Source organism: Brachionichthys hirsutus, chromosome 6, assembly GCF_040956055.1.
Source record: "Brachionichthys hirsutus isolate HB-005 chromosome 6, CSIRO-AGI_Bhir_v1, whole genome shotgun sequence".
Classification (NCBI taxonomy): domain Eukaryota; kingdom Metazoa; phylum Chordata; class Actinopteri; order Lophiiformes; family Brachionichthyidae; genus Brachionichthys; species Brachionichthys hirsutus.
This window is the reverse complement of record NC_090902.1, coordinates 16059367-16083848: the sequence shown is the minus strand read 5'-3', so window position 1 is coordinate 16083848 and position 24482 is coordinate 16059367. Positions and strand designations below refer to the sequence as shown.

General features: G+C 45.3%; 1 protein-coding gene across 1 annotated transcript in view; it reads right to left on the bottom strand.

Annotated features, from left to right (window-relative positions):
- Positions 1-923: 923 nt before the first annotated feature.
- The window catches only part of fbxo38 (F-box protein 38), a 75539-nt gene continuing 51980 nt past the window's right edge, over positions 924-24482 (bottom strand). Inside the window, exons 15-21 of the mRNA XM_068740280.1 lie at positions 20860-20960; positions 18311-18413; positions 13879-14045; positions 4220-4365; positions 3915-4018; positions 2352-2465; positions 924-1399 (exon numbers count right to left, since the gene is read on the bottom strand). Coding sequence (XP_068596381.1) covers positions 1221-1399; positions 2352-2465; positions 3915-4018; positions 4220-4365; positions 13879-14045; positions 18311-18413; positions 20860-20960 — 914 coding nt within the window. The 3' untranslated portion in view covers positions 924-1220. The remainder of the gene's footprint in view (positions 1400-2351; positions 2466-3914; positions 4019-4219; positions 4366-13878; positions 14046-18310; positions 18414-20859; positions 20961-24482) is intronic.

The following is a 24482-nucleotide window of genomic DNA, read 5'->3' as shown; positions in this document are numbered from 1 at the left end:
AACCCGGCCTTCTTGACACTATTCACGAAAATATAATCTAATAATCAATTTCATGGCAGGAAAAACAGACATTTAATAAAAACTACATTTTCTATTTGCCTCTTTTTTAATTAGTGAAATAGTCTTTCCTTGTGAATACAATGGAAGCTTCTCATCATTCAACATCTGTAGTGGTAAATACAAAGGCTGGACCTGCGTCCCTTTCAGGCCCTTCAACCTGCAGACAGACGTTCACTTTTCTGTTCTTATGTTCCAATCTCTCAACTCGGAGGCTTTCCCTTTTTTAATGAAACCCCACATTGCAAACCTTGAAGAAGAGCTTTGATGTCGCTTTGATGTCGTCGCTCAGGTAGAAAAAACTACAGTCCAGTCAATCGCTGCCCTTCACCGATTGGTTCGAGAAGCTAGAAGAAAATACAATCCACAAGCCCAAACTGCACACACCTCGAAACTAATTCCAGGCTGACCCACGAACACTTTGGACACAGGAAGGTATTGATCGTGGGCCTCAGGCGGGCCAAGAGGGAACAGAAAGCAGCTGCTATTCAAGTATATCACTGACGCGATCGGCACTCGTAGAAAGTGACCATAGCGGAGACACGTCCTAAAAGTAACGTCCACTTCTCAGAAGCCTGAAGGAAAAAATATTTGACATTTTGTCTCAGTATCTAACTGAGATTCGTCTCAGAACCCAAAGCAAGGCGTTTAGCTGGACTTGCAAAGAGCACGAACTGTTGCCCCGGCAGTGCGACGCACCAGCGGGGGCAACTAATGAACTTAGATCAACACTCAAAGTCTTCTTTCTTACAGGACTCAACTTTTGAATCAAAATAATTCCATTTGTTCCTTCGGGAAAGTCGGACGTAGTCAACGTGACGCTTCCTGTTTGTACTCTGGTCATCAAATCAACAACAAACGAGATGAAACTTTGCTTTTATTTGCTGTCTGTGGCCGGTCAAGAGAGAGACACTTTCTCAGGGTGACAAGAACCCGCTTCGTTGCAAACGACCTCATGGTGCTGAACAAACTGTCGAGGACGAACCAAAAAGGAAACCGAGAGGCTGAAGGACCAGCTCAGGTTCTGTGAGCAGACTGCCCACAGTAAAACGGGTTCTACGTTCCGTCCAGCGCGTAAGAACAGCTCGAACCTGCAGCTCGCCCCCGCACTGCAGCAGGGCCGTTTCATTCTGCTGTGATGAAGGGAAGCGCTTTCATGTCCTCTAGATATAGTCATCGTCCACAGGTTCCCCCGATGTGTCGCAGTGATGGAGGAAGAGGACCACCACCCTCTGAAACACGCCTCGTTTGCTCTGTCGGCGCTCGGAGATCTCCTCGCCAATGGTCTCCATGCAGATGTCAGCGGAGAGCTGGCCTTTACGCCGCGGGGCATAGATGGTGGCTAACAGGGCAAAAGGAGAACACATGAGAGCAAGAAGCAAAGACTGCATTCAGGTAGCTCAAAGGTGGCTAAAATTCAGGTAACTCGAAAGTGGCTAACATTCAGGTAGCTCGAAGGTGGCTAACATTCAGGTAGCTCGAAGGTGGCTAACATTCAGGTAGCTCGAAGGTGGCTAACATTCAGGTAGCTCAAAGGTGGCTAACATTCAGGTAGCTCAAAGGTGGCTAACATTCAGGTAGCTAGAAGGTGGCTAACATTCAGGTAGCTAGATGGTGGCTAACATTCAGGTAGCTAGAAGGTGGCTAACATTCAGGTAGCTCGAAGGTGGCTAACATTCTGGTAGCTCAAAGGTGGCTAACATTCAGGTAGCTCAAAGGTGGCTAACATTCAGGTAGCTCAAAGGTGGCTAACATTCAGGTAGCTAGAAGGTGGCTAACATTCAGGTAGCTAGATGGTGGCTAACATTCAGGTAGCTAGAAGGTGGCTAACATTCAGGTAGCTCGAAGGTGGCTAACATTCTGGTAGCTCAAAGGTGGCTAACATTCAGGTAGCTCAAAGGTGGCTAACATTCAGGTAGCTAGAAGGTGGCTAACATTCAGGTAGCTAGATGGTGGCTAACATTCAGGTAGCTAGAAGGTGGCTAACATTCAGGTAGCTCAAAGGTGGCTAACATTCAGGTAGCTAGATGGTGGCTAACATTCAGGTAGCTAGAAGGTGGCTAACATTCAGGTAGCTCGAAGGTGGCTAACATTCAGGTAGCTAGATGGTGGCTAACATTCAGGTAGCTCGAAGGTGGCTAACATTCAGGTAGCTAGATGGTGGCTAACATTCAGGTAGCTCGAAGGTGGCTAACATTCAGGTAGCTAGATGGTGGCTAACGGGGCAAAGCGAGAACACATGAGAGCAACAAGCAAAGACTGCATTCAGGTAGCATAACCGTGAATTCACTCACTGCTTTCATCATCTTCAAAGTCGTAGCGGGCGTAGCCGTTGGGATCAGCAGCTCTCAGGGTCCTGAGCCAAGGGAAGTCCGTTATCATGCTGTAGGGAGCCCCGTCCACCAGTCCTAGAGGACACATCGTGTTAATAGGGACAAGGGAAGTCCGTTATCAACATCCGTAGAGACATCTGTAGAGACATCCGTAGAGACATCCGTAGAGACATCCGTAGAGACATCCGTAGAGACATCCGTAGAGACATCCGTAGAGACATCCGTAGATTTACCTGCATCACGGCTGTGGATGCACCAAACATGAGCTTTGTTCATGCTCCAACTCTTCCGTCCAGTTCCTGTCCTACATTGCTGGAGTGTTGATTCGGACGCAGAGTGAGAGACAACGAGGCGTGTCCTCTACGCGCAGCGCAGACGCTTGGACATAATGGTGAACAGCCAAACTGCTGGCACCGCCATTGCCTGATATTTCCTGATATTTCTGTTTGGTAACGAGGCGGCGTCAGAGGATTCGCTTTGAACATGGGACAAGACTAGAGACAACCATGTAATGGGACATCACTGTGTGTGCCGTCTTCATTTTACCCTGCAGTGTCCTCAGACAACTGGACACTATTTCACACATTTCTGTTGTTTCCTTTTAGTTAGTCCGTACCTACTCGCACATTTTAGACAATGTCTCCTCATGTCCTGGTACCCCTCACACCCCCCCTCCCTGACATCACAGTTCATGTTCGACACCCCACCCCCCCTCCCCCCTCCCTTCTGGAGCATGGCTCTGTTGACTGACACCTGCCCACCCAGCCAGCGCACCCCGCTCGTCGTAGCAGCGATTCCTTGTCCCTAAACGCATCCTGTTATATTTTGGTACGTCCTTTGTAACTCCAAATCTTTGTTAAATGAGGACCCCCCCACCCCTAGAAGGATGCTGAGGATCGGCCTGCCAGGGAACAGGACTAGAGGACGACCCAGGAGAAGAGACATGGAGGCGGTGAGGGAGGACACGAGAGTGGCTGGTGTTGGGGAGGACGATGCAAAGGACAGGGTGAAGTGGAGACGGTGGCGACCCCCCCGCTTGGTGTCGGTCAGACCCAGCAGGCGGGTTCTGTCCGACAGAGTTTGGTCTTGAAGTTTTCTTTTCACGGTGGTTGGACTGCGGGTGAAGAGTGACGTCCTACGAGACCATGGTTTCTCCCGGGTTCAGTTTTACCAACAAGAGGGGCTAGGATGGGGGCTGCTGTTGGCGGTGGGTCTGGGTGAGGCTCACTGCGTCCTGCTATTCCACGATTATGTCCATCTTCTGAACGGGACATGTCCTTCTGTTGCCCCTGCTCCAACCCGTTGTGTGTTTCCACCTGGGTATATGTCAGACAGGACGAGGACGAGTCCACAGCAGCAGCCATGTCTTTACGCAACGCCGTCTCTCTGTCAAGCTGCCTTCTCCCAATTTAATATCAAATAAAGTCCAAAGTCGTGATTCGATTCTGTTGATTTCATTTTTAGAGCCTGTATTCAGTGGTACACTATAAATCAGTAATAACTCTATTTATCAGAATGAATTACCCTCCAGTGTGTAGATGTCCCGGCCCCAGGGGTATCTGGGACACCTCATCACATCGTCGTCCGTTCTGGTGGCCTCTGGGAAGAACTCGTACTTGATCAGCTCCCTGAGAGACAGACAGAGACGCGCCGATCATTAGCGCCGTCCCTTTCCGATCACGGTGATCCCCCCCGCCGACATCTTCAGACAACTCAGCTAATGGCCCAAGAAATAAATTCGAGCACAACGAGATTTCTAATCTGCCGTCAAACGGGGCAGCAACAAAAACGTGGCCAGTCGTCATGCCGACCAATCAGAGCGGACTCACTGGCTGATGTTGGCGATGGTGTCCATCCAGCTGCGGACGCGAACCTTATTGCGTATGTTCGGAGGGTTGCTGAACTCGTGCACGACGGCGATGTGGTACGGATACGGCCCCTGGAAGAGCCGGCGCTCCAGAGCGACCGAGTCGATCTGAGGACAGGATGGAGAGTTCCAGTAAGAACCAGACACAGGCACTAGAACCAACCTCAGCAGAACACAAAGAGAACATTCAAATACTACAAACTAGTAAACACACTAAAACTTTGAAGCCCCGCCCAGAAGCATTTTAGTTGTTAGTTTTAATGTATTCAGATTGTTTCTAGACTAATTTGAGAACTTCTGGTTAGAAATTCAATGACGATGACGATGATGGAGATGAAGCATGAAATGATCCATCAGCATGACCGTGGCGTCCATAAGTGATGGGACACGCCAGTAGGAGCGGAGTACATGGACGATGTGTACAATCCTCAGACAGAAGAAATCACGAAGCCTTCCAGAGGCACAACTACTATGTCTAAGTTTATGTACGAGTACCTGTAAGGTACAAGTACTGCATAAAGTGTCTAGTATTCACCCTCCAATAGTCTGGAAAATACCGCCACAGAAATTAATAACAGTAAAACCATTAAATGTGGACTTTTGAATATTCGCTCTTTGGCGTCAAAGGCATTTTTAATAAATGATCTGATCTCAGATCAGCATGTAGATATTTTCTGTTTGACTGAAATCTGGCTGGTCCTGGAGATTATTTCAGTTTAAATGAAGCCACGCCTCCCAGTTATGTTAACTCTCACATTTCTGGAGACGCCGGCCGAGGAGGTGGAGTTGGAGCCATCTATAACTCGGAGCTCCAGATTAACCCTAAACCTAAATTAAACTATGCCTCCTTTGAGAGTCTTATTCTTAGTCTGTCACTCCCAACATGGAAATCAAGCCAGCCAGTCCTGATTGTTATAGTTTACCGCCCTCCAGGCCCAGACTCTGATTTCATGTCAGAATGTTCTGAATGTTTAACAAGCTTAGTTCTGAAAGCAGAACAGATACTTGTTGTGGGAGATTTTAACATTCATGTAGATTCAGTGACGACTGCCTTGCTACTGCCTTCCTCTCATTACTGGACTCAATTGGCTTCTCCCAGAGAGTGAACGAACCCGCCCACAGCTCTAATCACACCTTGGATCTGGTTCTCACATATGGTATTGATATTGATCAATTAATTGTATTTCCACTGGACCCTTTTTTATCAGACCACAAATTCATCACTTTTACGTTTGTATTATTGGACTACGTGCCATCAAACAGAACTGCCTTGACTAGATGTCTGTCTGATGGTGCTATTGCTAAATTCAAAGAAGTGGGCATTAAACTCTTTATCGAGCCTTAACATTACTGAGGAGTCGTGTGGTAACTTTAGCCCCTCCCACATAGATCATCTTTAGGTGGTGCTGGGGACTTGATGCGCACGACGCTTGACTCCATCGCCCCCTTAAGCATGAAAAAACTAAAACCAAAAAGGAAAGCTCCGTGGTTCAATTCTGAAATTAGATTGTTAAAACAAACATCCCGAAGACTGGAGAGAAGGTGGAGCTCCACTAAATTGGAGGAGTCTTGTTTAATCTGGAAAAACAGCCTGAAAATGTACAGGAAGACGCTCCGCAAGGCAAGAGGAGCATATTACTCATCTCTAAAAGAAGAGAACAAATCTAATCCAAGGTTTCTCTCTAACACCGTAGCTAGGCTAACACAAAGCTAGAGCAGCATATTACTCATCTCTAATAGAAGAGAACAAATCTAATCCAAGGTTTCTCTCTGACACCGTAGCTAGGCTAACACAAAGCTAGAGCAGCATATTACTCATCTCTAATAGAAGAGAACAAATCTAATCCAAGGTTTCTCTCTGACACCGTAGCTAGGCTAACACAAAGCTAGAGCAGCATATTACTCATCTCTAATAGAAGAGAACAAATCTAATCCAAGGTTTCTCTCTGACACCGTAGCTAGGCTAACACAAAGCTAGAGCAGCATATTACTCATCTCTAATAGAAGAGAACAAATCTAATCCAAGGTTTCTCTCTGACACCGTAGCTAGGCTAACACAAAGCTAGAGCAGCATATTACTCATCTCTAATAGAAGAGAACAAATCTAATCCAAGGTTTCTCTCTGATACCGTAGCTAGGCTAATACAAAGCTAGAGCAGCATATTACTCATCTCTAATAGAAGAGAACAAATCTAATCCAAGGTTTCTCTCTGACACCGTAGCTAGGCTAACACAAAGCTAGAGCAGCATATTACTCATCTCTAATAGAAGAGAACAAATCTAATCCAAGGTTTCTCTCTGACACCGTAGCTAGGCTAACACAAAGCTAAAGCAGCATATTACTCATCTCTAATAGAAGAGAACAAATCTAATCCAAGGTTTCTCTCTGATACCGTAGCTAGGCTAATACAAAGCTAGAGCAGCATATTACTCATCTCTAATAGAAGAGAACAAATCTAATCCAAGGTTTCTCTCTGACACCGTAGCTAGGCTAACACAAAGCTAGAGCAGCATATTACTCATCTCTAATAGAAGAGAACAAATCTAATCCAAGGTTTCTCTCTGACACCGTAGCTAGGCTAACACAAAGCTAAAGCAGCATATTACTCATCTCTAATAGAAGAGAACAAATCTAATCCAAGGTTTCTCTCTGACACCGTAGCTAGGCTAACACAAAGCTAGAGCAGCATATTACTCATCTCTAATAGAAGAGAACAAATCTAATCCAAGGTTTCTTTCTGACACCGTAGCTAGGCTAACACAAAGCTAAAGCAGCATATTACTCATCTCTAATAGAAGAGAACAAATCTAATCCAAGGTTTCTCTCTGACACCGTAGCTAGGCTAACACAAAGCTAAAGCAGCATATTACTCATCTAATAGAAGAGAACAAATCTAATCCAAGGTTTCTCTCTGACACCGTAGCTAGGCTAACACAAAGCTAGAGCAGCATATTACTCATCTCTAATAGAAGAGAACAAATCTAATCCAAGGTTTCTCTCTGACACCGTAGCTAGGCTAACACAAAGCTAGAGCAGCATATTACTCATCTAATAGAAGAGAACAAATCTAATCCAAGGTTTCTCTCTGACACCGTAGCTAGGCTAACACAAAGCTAAAGCAGCATATTACTCATCTAATAGAAGAGAACAAATCTAATCCAAGGTTTCTCTCTGACACCGTAGCTAGGCTAACACAAAGCTAGAGCAGCATATTACTCATCTCTAATAGAAGAGAACAAATCTAATCCAAGGTTTCTCTCTGACACCGTAGCTAGGCTAACACAAAGCTAGAGCAGCATATTACTCATCTCTAATAGAAGAGAACAAATCTAATCCAAGGTTTCTCTCTGACACCGTAGCTAGGCTAACACAAAGCTAAAGCAGCATATTACTCATCTCTAATAGAAGAGAACAAATCTAATCCAAGGTTTCTCTCTGACACCGTAGCTAGGCTAACACAAAGCTAGAGCAGCATATTACTCATCTCTAATAGAAGAGAACAAATCTAATCCAAGGTTTCTCTCTGACACCGTAGCTAGGCTAACACAAAGCTAGAGCAGCATATTACTCATCTCTAATAGAAGAGAACAAATCTAATCCAAGGTTTCTCTCTGACACCGTAGCTAGGCTAACACAAAGCTAGAGCAGCATATTACTCATCTAATAGAAGAGAACAAATCTAATCCAAGGTTTCTCTCTGACACCGTAGCTAGGCTAACACAAAGCTAGAGCAGCATATTACTCATCTCTAATAGAAGAGAACAAATCTAATCCAAGGTTTCTCTCTAACACCGTAGCTAGGCTAACACAAAGCTAGAGCAGCATATTACTCATCTCTAATAGAAGAGAACAAATCTAATCCAAGGTTTCTCTCTGACACCGTAGCTAGGCTAACACAAAGCTAGAGCAGCATATTACTCATCTCTAATAGAAGAGAACAAATCTAATCCAAGGTTTCTCTCTAACACCGTAGCTAGGCTAACACAAAGCTAGAGCAGCATATTACTCATCTCTAATAGAAGAGAACAAATCTAATCCAAGGTTTCTCTCTGACACCGTAGCTAGGCTAACACAAAGCTAAAGCAGCATATTACTCATCTAATAGAAGAGAACAAATCTAATCCAAGGTTTCTCTCTGACACCGTAGCTAGGCTAACACAAAGCTAGAGCAGCATATTACTCATCTAATAGAAGAGAACAAATCTAATCCAAGGTTTCTCTCTGACACCGTAGCTAGGCTAACACAAAGCTAGAGCAGCATATTACTCATCTCTAATAGAAGAGAACAAATCTAATCCAAGGTTTCTCTCTAACACCGTAGCTAGGCTAACACAAAGCTAGAGCAGCATATTACTCATCTCTAATAGAAGAGAACAAATCTAATCCAAGGTTTCTCTCTGACACCGTAGCTAGGCTAACACAAAGCTAGAGCAGCATATTACTCATCTAATAGAAGAGAACAAATCTAATCCAAGGTTTCTCTCTGACACCGTAGCTAGGCTAACACAAAGCTAGAGCAGCATATTACTCATCTCTAATAGAAGAGAACAAATCTAATCCAAGGTTTCTCTCTGACACCGTAGCTAGGCTAACACAAAGCTAGAGCAGCATATTACTCATCTAATAGAAGAGAACAAATCTAATCCAAGGTTTCTCTCTGACACCGTAGCAAGGCTAACACAAAGCTAGAGCAGCATATTACTCATCTCTAATAGAAGAGAACAAATCTAATCCAAGGTTTCTCTCTGACACCGTAGCTAGGCTAACACAAAGCTAGAGCAGCATATTACTCATCTCTAATAGAAGAGAACAAATCTAATCCAAGGTTTCTCTCTGACACCGTAGCTAGGCTAACACAAAGCTAAAGCAGCATATTACTCATCTCTAATAGAAGAGAACAAATCTAATCCAAGGTTTCTCTCTGACACCGTAGCTAGGCTAACACAAAGCTAGAGCAGCATATTACTCGTCTCTAATAGAAGAGAACAAATCTAATCCAAGGTTTCTCTCTGACACCGTAGCTAGGCTAACACAAAGCTAGAGCAGCATATTACTCATCTCTAATAGAAGAGAACAAATCTAATCCAAGGTTTCTCTCTGACACCGTAGCTAGGCTAACACAAAGCTAGAGCAGCATATTACTCACCTCTAATAGAAGAGAACAAATCTAATCCGAGGTTTCTCTCTGACACCGTAGCTAGGCTAACACAAAGCTAGAGCAGCATATTACTCATCTAATAGAAGAGAACAAATCTAATCCAAGGTTTCTCTCTGACACCGTAGCTAGGCTAACACAAAGCTAAAGCAGCATATTACTCATCTCTAATAGAAGAGAACAAATCTAATCCAAGGTTTCTCTTTGACACCGTAGCTAGGCTAACACAAAGCTAAAGCAGCATATTACTCATCTCTAATAGAAGAGAACAAATCTAATCCAAGGTTTCTCTCTGACACCGTAGCTAGGCTAACACAAAGCTAGAGCAGCATATTACTCATCTAATAGAAGAGAACAAATCTAATCCAAGGTTTCTCTCTGACACCGTAGCTAGGCTAACACAAAGCTCCAGCTCTGTTGACCCTTCTGTTCCGACAGGTCTCAGTAGTGAAGATTTCATGAACTTCTTCAGTACCCAAATCGAATCTATTAGGGACGTCATTCATCAGCGTCTGCCTTCGTGTGGCATTGACCCCTCCCTGAGCGATGGAAGTAGAGATACGACTGTTACTCTTGAGAGTTACTTGGATAGCTTCACCCCCATTAACCTGCAGCAAATGAGTGCAGCTATTGCCTCATCTAAACCGTGCACTTGTCTCTTAGACCCGGTCCCAACTAAGCTGCTTAAAGAAGTCTTCCCCTCAATTAGTATTGCTTTGCTAAATATAATTAATCTATCTTTACTCACAGGCTATGTACCCAAGTCTTTTAAAACAGCAGTCATTAAACCGCTTCTCAAAAAACCAACATTGGATCCTAATGTCTTGGCTAACTATCGGCCAATTTCAAACCTTCCATTCCTGTCAAAGCTTCTAGAGAAAGCAGTTTCCAGTCAGCTGTGTGAATTCTTACAAGACAATCAGTAATTTGAGGTTTTCCAGTCGTGTTTCAGAGCTCATCATAGCACAGAGACAGCATTAGTTAAAGTCACCAATGACCTTTAATAGCGTCTGATAATGGACTTGTCTCCGTGCTTATTTTATTAGATCTCAGTGCAGCCTTTGACACAATAGATCATCAGATTCTGTTACAGAGGCTGGAACAATCTGTTGGTGTTAGAGGATCTGCATTGAACTGGTTTAGATCATATTTATCTGATAGATTTCAGTTTGTACGTGTTCATGATGAATCTTCTACGTACACTGAAGTTAAATATGGAGTTCCACAGGGTTCAGTGCTTGGACCTATTCTGTTCACGCTGTACAGTAGCCCCTCATTTTCCGCGGGGGTTACGTTCTAAAAATAACCTGCAATAAGTGAAATCCGCAATGTAGTAATCTATATTTTTTTAATTATTATACGTGTACATAAATGTTTTAAGGCTGTAAAACCCCTCACCACACACTTTATACACATTTAACAGGCAGGCATTAATCTAAATAGATTGTTTCAGTATTATAGAATGAAACCAAAGATCAAAACCTTTTCAGAACTAAACATTTGCTTGAGAAATATAAATATATAGTACGTACAGTAAACGTTTTCCTGTTAATAATGTTAAGGCGTGCAGGTCGAGGAAAGAGCCGCTTGGAGTGCAGAAGAACAAATATTCTACTCGTGCTGTCTTTAGCCTCTCATGCTGCTTTATTGGATAGCTTAGCACAGCGGAACGGCAGCGGCTACATGTAGCAACAGGAAGAAACAAAACCCAAAAGGGACATGAGGTGTATGCTCCTACAAAATAAAAGCCTCTTTTTACACAGAGAATAAGAGCGCTATAAAACACACGCTTAACAAATAAACATGATAGCTTTTAGAAATAACGAATTTAATTTTAATGGTCAACCTACGAGGTTGAACACATGAGAAATGTTTAATAGCAACTCGTGCGTATTTCGCAGTTCCTCCGACCACGCCTCTTCGTCCTTGCGCCGTTTCAAGGCGCGTTCAAGTGCAAAAAAAAAAATCTGAAAAATTGTATTAAAACTCCGCGAAGCAGCGAAGTCGCGGAAGATGAACCGCATTATATCGAGGGACTACTGTATATGCTTCCGTTAGGTAATGTAGGGAATTCCCGTATTAGATGGGATTCCACAACGTGATTACACGCCGACACCACTGGGAATGCACAACATTTAATTTGGTATAGGTTTGACTGACTCACTTGAACGTCTCATTTGGTGACGTCACACACAACACAGATAAACATGGGCTTAGATTGGCTGGGGCAAAGTCCAGCCTTCAGGGGAAGGCCTGACTTGGGGACGAAGCAGGAAGCGTCTTCATTCCAACAAAGCGCGGGCACGAGAGCTGTGTTGGAATCCAGCGCTGATAATCTAAACTAACTGTCCTGATCCGTTTATTATATAAATGTCTTAAACTTAACCCACATTCTCCTCATTGACTACGCACCCACAATGGAGAACAAGAACCGGAAGAGGGTTTGGTAAAACCCTACAGTAACATTATTAACAGCATAAATTTCCACTGCTATGCGGACGATACTCAATTATACCTGTCAGTTCAGCCAGACAAAGTCGATCAGTTGGTTAGACTTCAGACGTGCCTTAAGGACATTAACTCCTGGATGACCGAGAACTTCCTGTTATTAAATCTAAATAAAACTGAGGTTCTGGTTCTTGGGCCAAAGCATCTCAGAAATGTTTGTTCTAGTGTTGTAGTTGAACTAGATGGCGTCTCAGTGTCCACCAGCACCACTGCCAAGAATCTGGGGGTAATCTTTGATCAGGACCTGTTATTTCAGTCCCAGATAAAGCACGTTTCAAGGACTGCGTTCTTTCACCTTCGGAATATTTCAAAGGTCAGGCACCTACTGACCCGAAAAGATGCAGAACAAATAGTCCATGCTTTTGTGACTTCCAGACTGGACTACTGCAACTCCTTACTGTCCGGCTGCCCAAAAAGGTCTATTAAACATCTCCAGCCAATCCAGAATGCAGCAGCTCGTGTTCTAACAGGAACCAGACTGAGAGAACACATTTCCCCTGTTCTGGCGTCTCTGCATTGGCTTCCTGTTAGGGAACGGATTGAATATAAAATCCTTCTGCTTACTTTTAAAGCCCTCAACAGCCAGGCGCCTCCTCACCTTACAGAGATGATTATCCCGTATTGCCCCACTAGAACCCTGCGGTCCCAAAATGCTGGCCTGCTCGTGGTTCCGAAAATTTCCAAGAGCAGACGGGGGGGCGGAGCTTTTAGTTATCAAGCTCCTTTATTGTGGAATCGGCTCCCTGATTGGTTCGTGAGACAGACACCATCTCTATGTTCAGGAGTAGATTAGATTTCCTTTTTAACAAAGCTTATAGTTAATCGATACAGTAATCAATACGCTGTCATAGGCCAGCACTGGTGGCTGCAGAACCTGGGCCTGTGTCCCTCAACACTTTTGCCCATATCGCTAGCATTAGCTGTCTCAAACAGATGCTGCAGGACAGCCGCAGCATCATCGCAACATTACCACTAAAAATGTACTTTATGCAGGGAAAATGCCGTAGAGCGTGGACGGGCAGAACGCACACACGGGGACGCACGGGGAGTCACGTCTCCTAGCTGCACGGTCTCACCGCGAGCAGCGGCTCGACTCGCCGCTTCTCAAGGACGACGGAGCATCTCGGAGATCGACCTGCAGGTGAGGGTCGGAACAGAGATCGACCGGCAGGTGAGGGTCGGAACGGAGATCGACCGGCAGGTGAGGGGAGGAACGGAGATCGACCGGCAGGTGAGGGTAGGAACGGAGATCGACCGGCAGGTGAGGGTAGGAACGGAGATCGACCGGCAGGTGAGGGTAGGAACGGAGATCGACCGGCAGGTGAGGGTAGGAACGGAGATCGACCGGCAGGTGAGGGTAGGAACGGAGACCGACCACTAAATGGAGAGTTTTGCTTTTCAGCTCAGCTTCCTCGTTACCATGACAGTGAAGAGAGCGCAGACACAGGGACGCACACACGCATGTGCATGCACACGTTGTGCACACTTGCCCGCTGTGATGTCACAGCCAGCTCAATTTCTTCCAGACGTGTTTCGGGAGGTGATTACAGACCTACCCAAACTAAGAAGGATTGACTGGATGCTTTATTTTGCCGTTTTTGGGTTGATCAGGACCCAAAATCACCAGAATAGTGGAGAAGCATGGAGAAAGTGAGTTTTTACAATATGTCCCCTGTGAAATAGATTAACTGTTGGATTAACAACTACATAATCCCATTTGTTGATGGTGATTTTTTTCCGTTGCCAAAGGATTAAACTTCAGTCAGGCAGGCAGGGAACAACCAGGACAAGCGGATGACTTACTCGTCTTTATCAGCCACACATGAAATTGAACGTTCCAGTTTGAATTCTGATACAAACCGTCATCGGAAGTGTCTGGTGCTGGAATCGCTCCAGAAAGTGTATTATTTTTATTTCAGTTACAAAGGAAACAGAAGAGACAGCTCAGAGTACCAACCTGGTGCATAGGGCGCATGTAGATAATACGGTTCCTTTCAGGAGGCATTCTCAGTATCTGATCCAGGACCTGCTCCATGTCCAGTTTCTTACACTGCGCATAATCAAACCTGTTGACAATGGGGGCACTTTCTACCCGCAGCTGCTTCAACACTCGGCATCTGGTGGCTAGAGATTGATGACACAAAGTAAAAGAGCAGTTTGTGAATGAATGCTTTCTGACTCAGCGTACGGCCGAGTTACCTAAAGGAGACACGTCAGACCCTTTTTCCACAAGTCAACGCAGTTCTCAGAGACTTCTATGAACTATCTGTGCCAGTCTTTGGTCCAAACAGCAAACAGATGCTGCAGGACAGCGTCCCTCATTTCTGTCTCAAACAGATGCTGCAGGACAGCGTCCCTCATTTCTGTCTCAAACAGCTGCTGCAGGACAGCGTCCCTCATTTCTGTCTCAAACAGCTGCTGCAGGACAGCGTCCCTCATTTCTGTCTCAAACAGATGCTGCAGGACAGCGTCCCTCATTTCTGTCTCAAACAGCTGCTGCAGGACAGCGTCCCTCATTTCTGTCTCAGATGCTGCAGGACAGCGTCCCTCATTTCTGTCTCGGATGCTGCAGGACAGCGTCCCTCATTCCTGTCTCGGATGCTGCAGGACAGCGTCCCTCATTCCTGTCTCAGGTGCAGATCATTCGGGTTGACTTTCACCGACTCCGCTGGGCTTGGTCTCTGGTGAGAAGCTGTCCAATAACTCCACGGTGCCAAGCAAGCTCAAACGGCGTCTCCAAACGGAACACCCCGACGGAGTATTCTGTACGCTTACGCACAAACAACAAGCTGATCAATCAGAGAGACCCTCGCCTCCAAGTGCCCTACTTAAAGAATCCTTACAAAAATTCTCGAATCTGGATCCAGATCTCGGATCAACGCTATTGATTGGGGCTATTGGGGCGGCTGTGGCTCAGTTGGTAGAGTGGGTCGTCCAGTGATCAGAAGGTCGGTGGTTCAAATCCCAGCTCTGACTGTCTGCATGTCGAAGTGTCCTTGGGCAAGACACTGAACCCCAAATTGCTCCCAGTGGGTCTGGCTGCACCTTGCATGCCAGCGGTCGCCCACTGGAGGGTGAATGTGTGTGAATGGGTGAATGTGAGGCCTCATGTAAAGCGCTTTGAGCACCGCGAAGCGGTGGAAAAGCGCTATACAAGCGCAGAACATTTACCATTTATTTTCGAGGATACTAGTTTTTGACTTATGCGCGCGGACAGACAAACAAGCAAGCAAACAGACAGACAGACAAACGGACACAATTGCATTACCCTCACCTCCCCTTCAGCAAGGGTAATGAGAAACAGGGGACTCTTTTCAGAAAAACCTCAAAGGTATAGGAGAGAGCCCTCAAAGCTAAATCAAAGAAGTCACCTGAACGAACTGAACACTCGGACGCAAGGCCGAAACGACCGGACTCCATTTAAGGCCTGTCCTCGGCGTAAGGGGCTAACGCTTTTGCAACGCAGAAGACGACCCACAAACACCAGTTGACGAAACCTCGGGCAATCAACACACTCACGCCCACACACACGACACTCAACAGCACACACACACCCCCCCGACACAAAACAACACACACACACGACACTCAACAGCACACACACACCCCCCCGACACAAAACAACAAACACACACGACACTCAACAGCACACACACACCCCCCCGACACAAAACAACACACACACACGACACTCAACAGCACACACACACCCCCCCGACACTAAACAACACACACACACGACACTCAACAGCACACACACACCCCCCGACACAAAACAACACACACACACGACACTCAACAGCACACACACACCCCCCGACACAAAACAACACACACACACGACACTCAACAGCACACACACACCCCCCCGACACAAAACAACAAACACACACAGACACACACAAACACGAGTTGACGAGCGCAGCGATTTGACCCCCTGAACATACTCGAAAATCCAATCCAAACAAAATTTTAAATACTTATTGACCCTTCTGCCCTGGACACTTTAAAAGTGAAACTTACAGCGCCCCCTAGAGAACGATAACAAAAATGTAATGGGAATTAAAAAATTAGTTTGACAGCAATTATTGAAACGTTCCAGAAAATTCCCTCATGTGGTCCCGATCAAAAACCCAATCGTAACCATGTTGTTGTTTTTACGGTGTTACTATGGTAATGGCCAAAGTTCCCCATGTTAGTCAATGACGAACGACACAATATTATCCCATTATATTTAAAAAGACATATTACCATGGAAACGTCCCAAATTTGCCACATACAATCTAACCCGCATGCCGGTCGGAAAACTCAATCGTAACCATGTCGTTGTTTTTACGGTGTTGCCGTGGCAATGGCCAGCATTCCCCATGTTAATCAAATGAGTGTGACACAAAACAATCACCAAACTTATGAAAATGGCATATTAGCATGGAAACGTCCCAAATTTGCCACATACATTCTCACACACATGCCGGTTGAAAAGGCAATGACACCCAGGCTGCATTTTTTACACTGTTGCCATGGCGATGGACACCCCTCCTATGGGGAGGGGTCCGACGCCAACTTTGTCAGACAGCCACGAAATTCGGTACAGACATGCGTCATGTCAGGGCAAAAAAAAAAATTATTATGGCCACGCCCCCAGACACACAGGAAGGCGGCCATATTGGATTGAAACTTAAAAACTCCTGACTGCAGATGGCCATATAATCCAAATAACGATTTGACTAAACTGTGAGCTACTAATGCAGCTCAAATCTAAACACTTGTGAAGCACTCAGGACAAAAGCGGCGTGCGTCGGCGGGTCAGCTCAACGGCCTGTACAGGAAAGTGTGACGATGGCAGGGGGGCCTAAACATTTATTGTTTTCCAGAGAGCCACCAAATAACCCTTTCCGGGTTCACCATGAAACATCAACTTTCTGGTCGTATGTGATCGTCATTAAAATTGTCCCAAACAAAAGGAAGAATGCTTTTCTTCACAATATTAATATATTCTTCACTATCAATATTATTTTTAGGAAATAAAAGATTGAATTAATGACCCCTCTTGAATGCACCCCATACCATTATTGACCCCCCCCCACCGGCGACTCGTGTTGTATGGAAAGGAAAATGAGATTTATTTATATTTGTCTATGGTATTGTTCAGGGGGCCGGGCCAAACGGGGAGGCGGGCCATAGTTTGGGGGCCCCTGATCTGAAGCTTTAAGGGCTTTATGAACTTCCTGAATGGATTGAACAGATTACCAGCGCAGGGTTTCACACAACCAACTCCCACACTGCCAAACATGGATCCAGAAGATATAAAATGCATGTTAAAAAATGTAAAACCTCCATTCTATCATAGACAGGAACAGAATCCTTTAAAACACAGGTCGCTAGAGCATGAGCTTCTTCTTCCGGTCTTCGACGAGAGCAGACGTTTGTCCTCTCTCTGTCCCTGCATTCTTTGTCTCGTCCCGTCTGTCTGCTTTCCAGGACCCGCTGCGTGCTGAGCTCTGGTCTCCTAAATCCCTGGAGAAATGGAGAGTGGTCTGTCTCACGGTCCTCTCTGCAGAGGACACTGAAGATATTTGGCTGTTTGGCTTATTGGTGGGGGCGGGGCATCTGCTAATCGGGACGGGAGTTGCCCTGGTGTATCGGAAAGTCTCCAAGACGGTGGCTTTCAAAGTTCTGGATAAATTGACCATGGATCTGAAAGTGCTCTTCGGTGCTCTGGGGGACCGTGTGATGGTCCGAATCGAGGACCTGGGCAAAGAACTCAGGGATCGATCCGGGGAGGACTGGCAGAAATGGATCCCATCCTGCCCCAGCAGGTAGAACTGTATCACAGATCTCCGGACTGAGTACTGGCTTGGAGGGACTGAAGTCTCGCCTTGGAACAAGAATCGAGGAATAACTGAGGAACAGTTGTGTATTTGGATCAAGCTAGTTTCATTTCGGCTGAATATTGGATCTATTATGTCTCCAGTCCCCCCCCCCCCCCCTCCCTCTGAGAGAGTTCTGTACGACGCCAGGTCCTATCTGTCTACCAAAACAATCCAAGGACATGTCTCTGACTTTCCACACACATGAACTCTCTCTCTCTCACACACACACACACACCTCATTGGCTCATCTGCTCTGGAAACCTTCCTACTGCGCCCCCCCTCCTGCCCGAAGGACAATTCTCCGGACCTGCCTGGTTCCTACTTTTCATTGAAAACATTCCTGCACGTTCCCAGTGCATAGTCGTCATAGTACATCACATTCGGTGGATCTTGAAATATAGGGCAAAATGAGCAAAAACCACTGGAAGTGAGCGTATGGCTGATCTGACAATGGCTGGCACTGAATGAGTTAATTAAGTAATGCAAAAATATGTGGCGTCCTCATTTGTCTCTTACCATGGATGAACATCATCTTGGGGCAGTCTTTGAGGACCAGGTCAGTAATTCCACAGTTGGTCAATGTGATGCCAACCAGGTTCTTGCTCTTCAGAGACAACGTCTGCAAAAACAAAAGCATCTGTGTCTTGCAATGACATTAAAAAATGATGCACTAAATGTAACCGTGTACTGCCCATCACCTCTGGAATGGAATAATCAGAACTTATCGACATTTGCTGTATTTTTCCACTGTCGTAATGACAAAAATGGGAGAATCAGAGCCTCGCCTACAAAACTGAATCAATCTGAAACTCTTTATAACAACTTTATATTTAGAGACGGTTAACACACATGTGGATATATATATATATATATATATATATAAGATTTCCCAGGCAAATAGATTACACGAACAACACCGACAGACAGCAGTCTTAAAACTAGAGCTTCAAAGTGAAAACAAACAGATGTGTGATGTAACGCAAAGAAATTGGAATGACGGAATCAAAAATAAATCGTGTGAGCAAGCATGTCGCGACTTAGCCACAACCTCAAAAAACGTATAATAAAACACACAAAAACAGGAAACAGACTCAAAAGCACTAAATAGACTGGTTTGGTGCTTTTGAGTCTGTTTCCTGGTTTAGTGGAGAACTTTGTAATTTAATGAAAAGAGATGCCGCACTGAAAGCATTCATAAAAACCGGACTGTCAATGAAGAAATACAGTAACGTCATCAATGAGGAAAGCAAAGGACACTTTCTGTTTTAATTAAGGAAGCAAAATGAAACGGTACATTGTGGGAAAAATAGTGAGAACACTTTTGCAAATCTCAGAGCAATTGTGACATACAATTAAAAGTAAATAGATATAGAGGTAAACAATTTAAATATCCAAGTCCAGTAATACCTCGACATACGAGTGTTCCGAGACACGAGCAAACCTGCGAGTGTGACGGAGTAGATATGGATGCAGTTAAATCCTGCATAAAGGGGATTTATTTATTTTTTATTAATGTATTTGTCTTGTTTTCCTTTTTATAATTACGCACGTTTTTAATTTCATTTGTTTTAATGTACATCTCGGGGTGTTGATTTGGAGTATTTTGTCCTTCCTGGCTCTCCGTCCTGCGGTTTTGCCCTGCTTCCTGGTTCCCCTGGTTCCCCTCCCCCAGGACTTCGTTTGAACACGCTGGGAGGAGCAGCCATGATGCTGAGATGTGCTGATGTACGTTTTTTTGTATAAATCCAGTAAAAAGACGACAGAACCAGCCGCGTGTGGACCTTCATATGTTACCCAACACGCAACGCAGAGGCAGAGAGACGACCGTCACACGAGCAATATTTTGCTTTGAGACTCGAGCATACGCACGTGAGCAAATTCCAGATGTTCACGCTAAACGTTCGAGCGCTCCGAGCGCACTTCACTCATTCAGTTCTTGTGTTCTCCACCTTCCGTCCTCCCTGCATGTCTCCCGTGTTCCGTTTCCAGTATTGACCTGATTCTGGCTGTACCTGTGAGTATTCCTGATCAGTGATGGGTCCAAAGAAAGGGATAGGTGAGGACGGCAGTGAAGAAAAGACGATGATGACGATGGAGATGAAGATGCAATTATCGATCAACATGACCGTGGTGTCTGGCGTAAGGGATTTGGCACGCCAGTACAAGCAGAGTACAATAAGTACAATCATAAAACAGAAGGATGCCATCAAGAACACAAATCCCCCCCCCCCAATCTGCATTCTCTGTCTCGACCCGTCTGCTGACCTTTTCTTGGGCCCACTGCGTGCTGAGCTCTGGTCAACTAAATCATGGAATTGATTAATTGGTCTCTTAATGCGATTGATCACATTTTTTAATCCAACGACCTGTCCAGAGGGGACGGGGCCCCCATGGCAGTGTGGTCGGTCTCACGGTACCATCTGTAGAGAACATTGAGGGTGTTTGGCTTATTGGTGGTGGGGAATCTGCTAATTGGGGCGGGAGTGTATGCACTCAAGATCAATGATGAAAACCGAGACAGTATGACCGTTGTTCATCCTTGCTAAATATACCATTTTGAACTTTGAAAATGTTATGCTTTATGCCAATATCTTTTTTTTTTATCAATCATGGCATCTCTGACCTCCTCTGAGGAAATGTGTTACTTTATGAACAGAAAGAATAAATTGATTCCCTCGATATACCTCTAGAGGAGAAGGCAGCATCCCGACCTCTAAGTCGGTGGAACAGAGATCATAGCATGTCAAAGGTTCAAAAGATCTCTTTGCACCCAACTAAACAATACCAACTAGAAAAGCAAGTAACAAGTAAATCACGGGGAAAAACCCGTTATTAAAAACTGTGTGATGGAGAAGTGAGCATCCTTTGAACATCTGCTCGCCTTAAATGGGGATGGCCGTAGAATCATTCTTGTAGCGGCGTGAATGTTTGAAGTGAAATTGTCGATCTGCGTTGCAGTATATGGGGCGTGGTCAGTCACCTATGGATCTGTGCAGGGACTACAGGTGGACATTAGCATCTCTCCTACTTGGTCAATGCTGATGAATGAAAACATGAAGCCATACCTGTACGTGGTCATCCTCAGTGACTGGGTCTGAGGTGCTGGTGGATTTATCAGTCATTCGCTTCCTCCTCATTCCTACACGAGGCCTGGCTCTTGAAAGGTCTTTAAAACAATATCAGTAAAAATATTAATTTGAACGAAGCCATACTAGGATATATTCAGTGCTCATATTTAACCATCAGCCAAAAACTCAAACAAATCTAAACTAAGCATTGTATCTGCATCTGTAGCATAAATTACTCTTGGGTCTTCGATGATTGGACTTTCTCTTGGTAAGATCCGATGCCATTGAACAAACCTTCTGCAGATTTTATATATAATTTATTTCTGTCTGTTCAATAAGCCTTGTAACTTGCTGAAATCTTTGTCTTGTGCCATTTCTGGAATCAACAAACACACTGCCTGAGTATCTGAGAACTGAACAGTTCTGGTCTGCTCAACCCTGACAAATATGAAACAAGTATGTACTATAAAAGTATCTACAGGCTACTGCTCTTTCCCGTCCTTTGCCTCCCTGAGTGAGGCATTGTACAGTCTGATTGCCTGAGGAGTGATGATGAATATATTTATTAGATGGAATGTTAGGGTACAAGTACAGTCACACAGTAGCATGTATTACAGTACAAGTACAAGTCTAAGAGGAGCATTTAAAAAAAGCCCTTTCGGTCTTGTTTTACTAATTACTAACTTGATGCAAAATAACAATAAATTACACCACGGTTGAAAAATAACAATAAATTTCAAAGACACGTAATATGTACAACGTAGGTGTACAAAACAAAAAGGGGGGGGGGGGGGGGTTTGATCCGGAGAGAGTCGTGATGACTATCTCCGTTTCTGTCCCCCTGAAAGGTGTATTTTTAGGGCCTTTTTGAAGGAGGCCAAAGAGGTGCATGTTTTGAGGGCAGGAGTCAAACAGTTCCACCCTTAGGGGGCAGTATTGTAAAAAGATGATTTACCCATGTTAGTCCTGTAGGAGGGGGTAATCAGGTTGTTGTTTGAGCTCCCTCTAGTGTTGTGGCTGTGGGTGTCACTAAATCTGTGGAGGTGTTTATTCAGGTATGCAGGGATTGAGGGGACTGAGGGCAGAGCTGCATTGACTATTTTAAATGCCAATCCCATTTTGAGTTGTTTAACCCTGTCTTCTACCCTGAGCCATTTTAGGCTAGCAAAATGTCCAGGAAGAAGGTGGGTCATGGGCCCCAGATTGAGGAGTAGCCGAATGAGTTTGTTTTGGGAGGTTTGGAGCCTGGTTTTCAGGGACATTTTGATGTTTGAATACCAGGAGGTGCTAGCATAGTCAAAGAGGGGCTGAACGAGGCTCCAGCAAGCGTCCGGAGAGCACTTTTGTTTACAAAAGCAGACATTCTGCCCAAAAATCTTGTTCTCTGATTGACTTTTTTGATCACCTTAGTTGCCATACTATCACCAGACAGGTATTTGTCAAGAACACAGCCCAAATAGGTAATCTCTTCTTTGCTGGAGATTACTGTATTATCGACTGTGACCTTGAAATCATTAACATTTATCTCACGTAGAGAGTGTTTAGACCCAAAAAGAATAGATTCGGTTTTACCAAGATGTAGTGACAGTTTGTTATCCGTAAGCTACGGATTCTGGTGACCTCAGAGCGGAGAGCCTCCTCAACCTGCACTTTGTCCTCTCCCGAAATCAGGAGTGCTGAGTCATCAGCAAACAGGAACAATTTGCAGTTACAGGCAGCACTCATGTCGTTAATGTATAGGAGGAACAGTAACAGTTCAATATTTCCCCCTTCATCCAAGGTTCTGTACGGGTTCTGACCCGAACAGCTGTTATGGGTGCTATCTTATCAATTACAGACAGAAATGCAGATTTAAAGGAAGACCAGGTCCCCTCGACAGAGGCGGAGTTTAACGCATCCGACCAATCAGTTTCCTCCAGAACTGGGGAGTAATGCTTCATGGTTCTGCAGTTGATTGTGGATCAATGAGCTGCAGGTCTATGAATTTTTCGAGTGCAGAAGATCATTTTGTGATCACTTAGACTGCACTCGATGGCACCACTGTTTTTGATTCTAGATTTGACCGATGTCAGGATTAGCTCTATGATGGTTCTAGGGGTGGTGCTTACCCTTGCCAAACATCGACTCGGACATCTTGGACTTGCATGTCAAGCTGTTCACGTCGAGATGAATAATGTGAAGACCTCTCCCCGAAAAAATGTTATTCATATCTTCCATGGAGTAGAACCCTTTGTTATTCACTGTCTCTGGGGGGACGCTGGGGGGAGGAGGGGGGGTTATTGTCCACAGGTTCTCCGATTAATGGGGCCGGTGAATGGGGTAGGGAGTGGTGGGTGGGGAGGAGGGGGGTGCTGGGGTGGCAGTATCATTCGTAAACAAAGGGAATAGCCAACCTGGAATGTGTAGACGCTTATGGACAATAACCAAGCCAGTGATCGACCTGAAAGGCAAACTGCCATCATCTCCAGAGAGCTAAGGAAGTTCCAGATCGACATTTCAGCACTTTCCGAGACCCGACTGGCGGATGCACTTTCTTTTGGAGAGGAAAGCCTGCTAATGAGCCACGAATCCATGGGGCGGGTTTTGCTATCAAGAACTGCCTCATCAACCACCTCCATGAACTCCCTGTGGGCATCAGCGAGCGCCTGATGACCGGACGTCTGATGCTTGCAAGCAGTCAGATGACCACTGTTATTAGTGCCTACGCCCCAACGCTTGATGCACAGGACGAAGTAAAGGAGGCCTTCTGCGCTGACCTGGACAAAATCCTATCAGAAGTGCCCAAGGAGGACAAGTTAATCCTGCTTGGAGATTTTAACGCCAGAGTGGGTCGAAACCACCATCTATGGAGGGGTACGCTGGGGAGAAAAGGGGTTGGAAACACCAACTCCAACGGCTTACTACTGCTAACCAAGTGCTCAGAGCACAACCTGGTCATCACCAACACACTTTCAAGTTCAAAACATCATGGATGCATCCTCGCTCCAAACTGTGGCATCTGATCGACTCTCTCATTGTCCGCTCCAAAGACCGCCGTGATGTCATCAACACCAGAGCAATGACCGGTGCAGACGACTGCTGGACTGACCACCGCCTTATTCGCTCCATCATGTCTATCCGCTTAATGCGGAAAAGGAGGGTGCAGAAAAGGCAGAGCCGGCCGAAGCTTAACCTCGAGCGGCTGGATGACACCGCCTACCGACAACGGCTGCAGGATGCTCTTGGCGCTGCCTTGCCCAAACAGTATCCGACATCAAGCGGCAAATGTTCATAACCTGGCAGAATAACATCCACTGCAAGGTTAAAAGAGCAGCCCATGCTAAAGCGAAGGCATCTGCCCAAAAGCTAGTCAGGAAACTGAAGAACCAGTGGTGGACAACGAAGGCTCTGGAGATTCGAGAGGTTTCTTCGATGCCACGCGAGCGGTATATGGCCCCAGCTACCGCTGCCTGACCCCCCTTCGCTCCAAAGATGGGCTTATGCTGCTGAAGGACAAGGAGGCAATTTCTAAGAGGTGGAAAGAGCATTATGGGGATCTCTTAAACAGGGACACGATTCCTGAGATGGAGGCCCTTAACAAACTCCCTCAACAGCCCATAGCAGAATGCTATCAGGAAGAT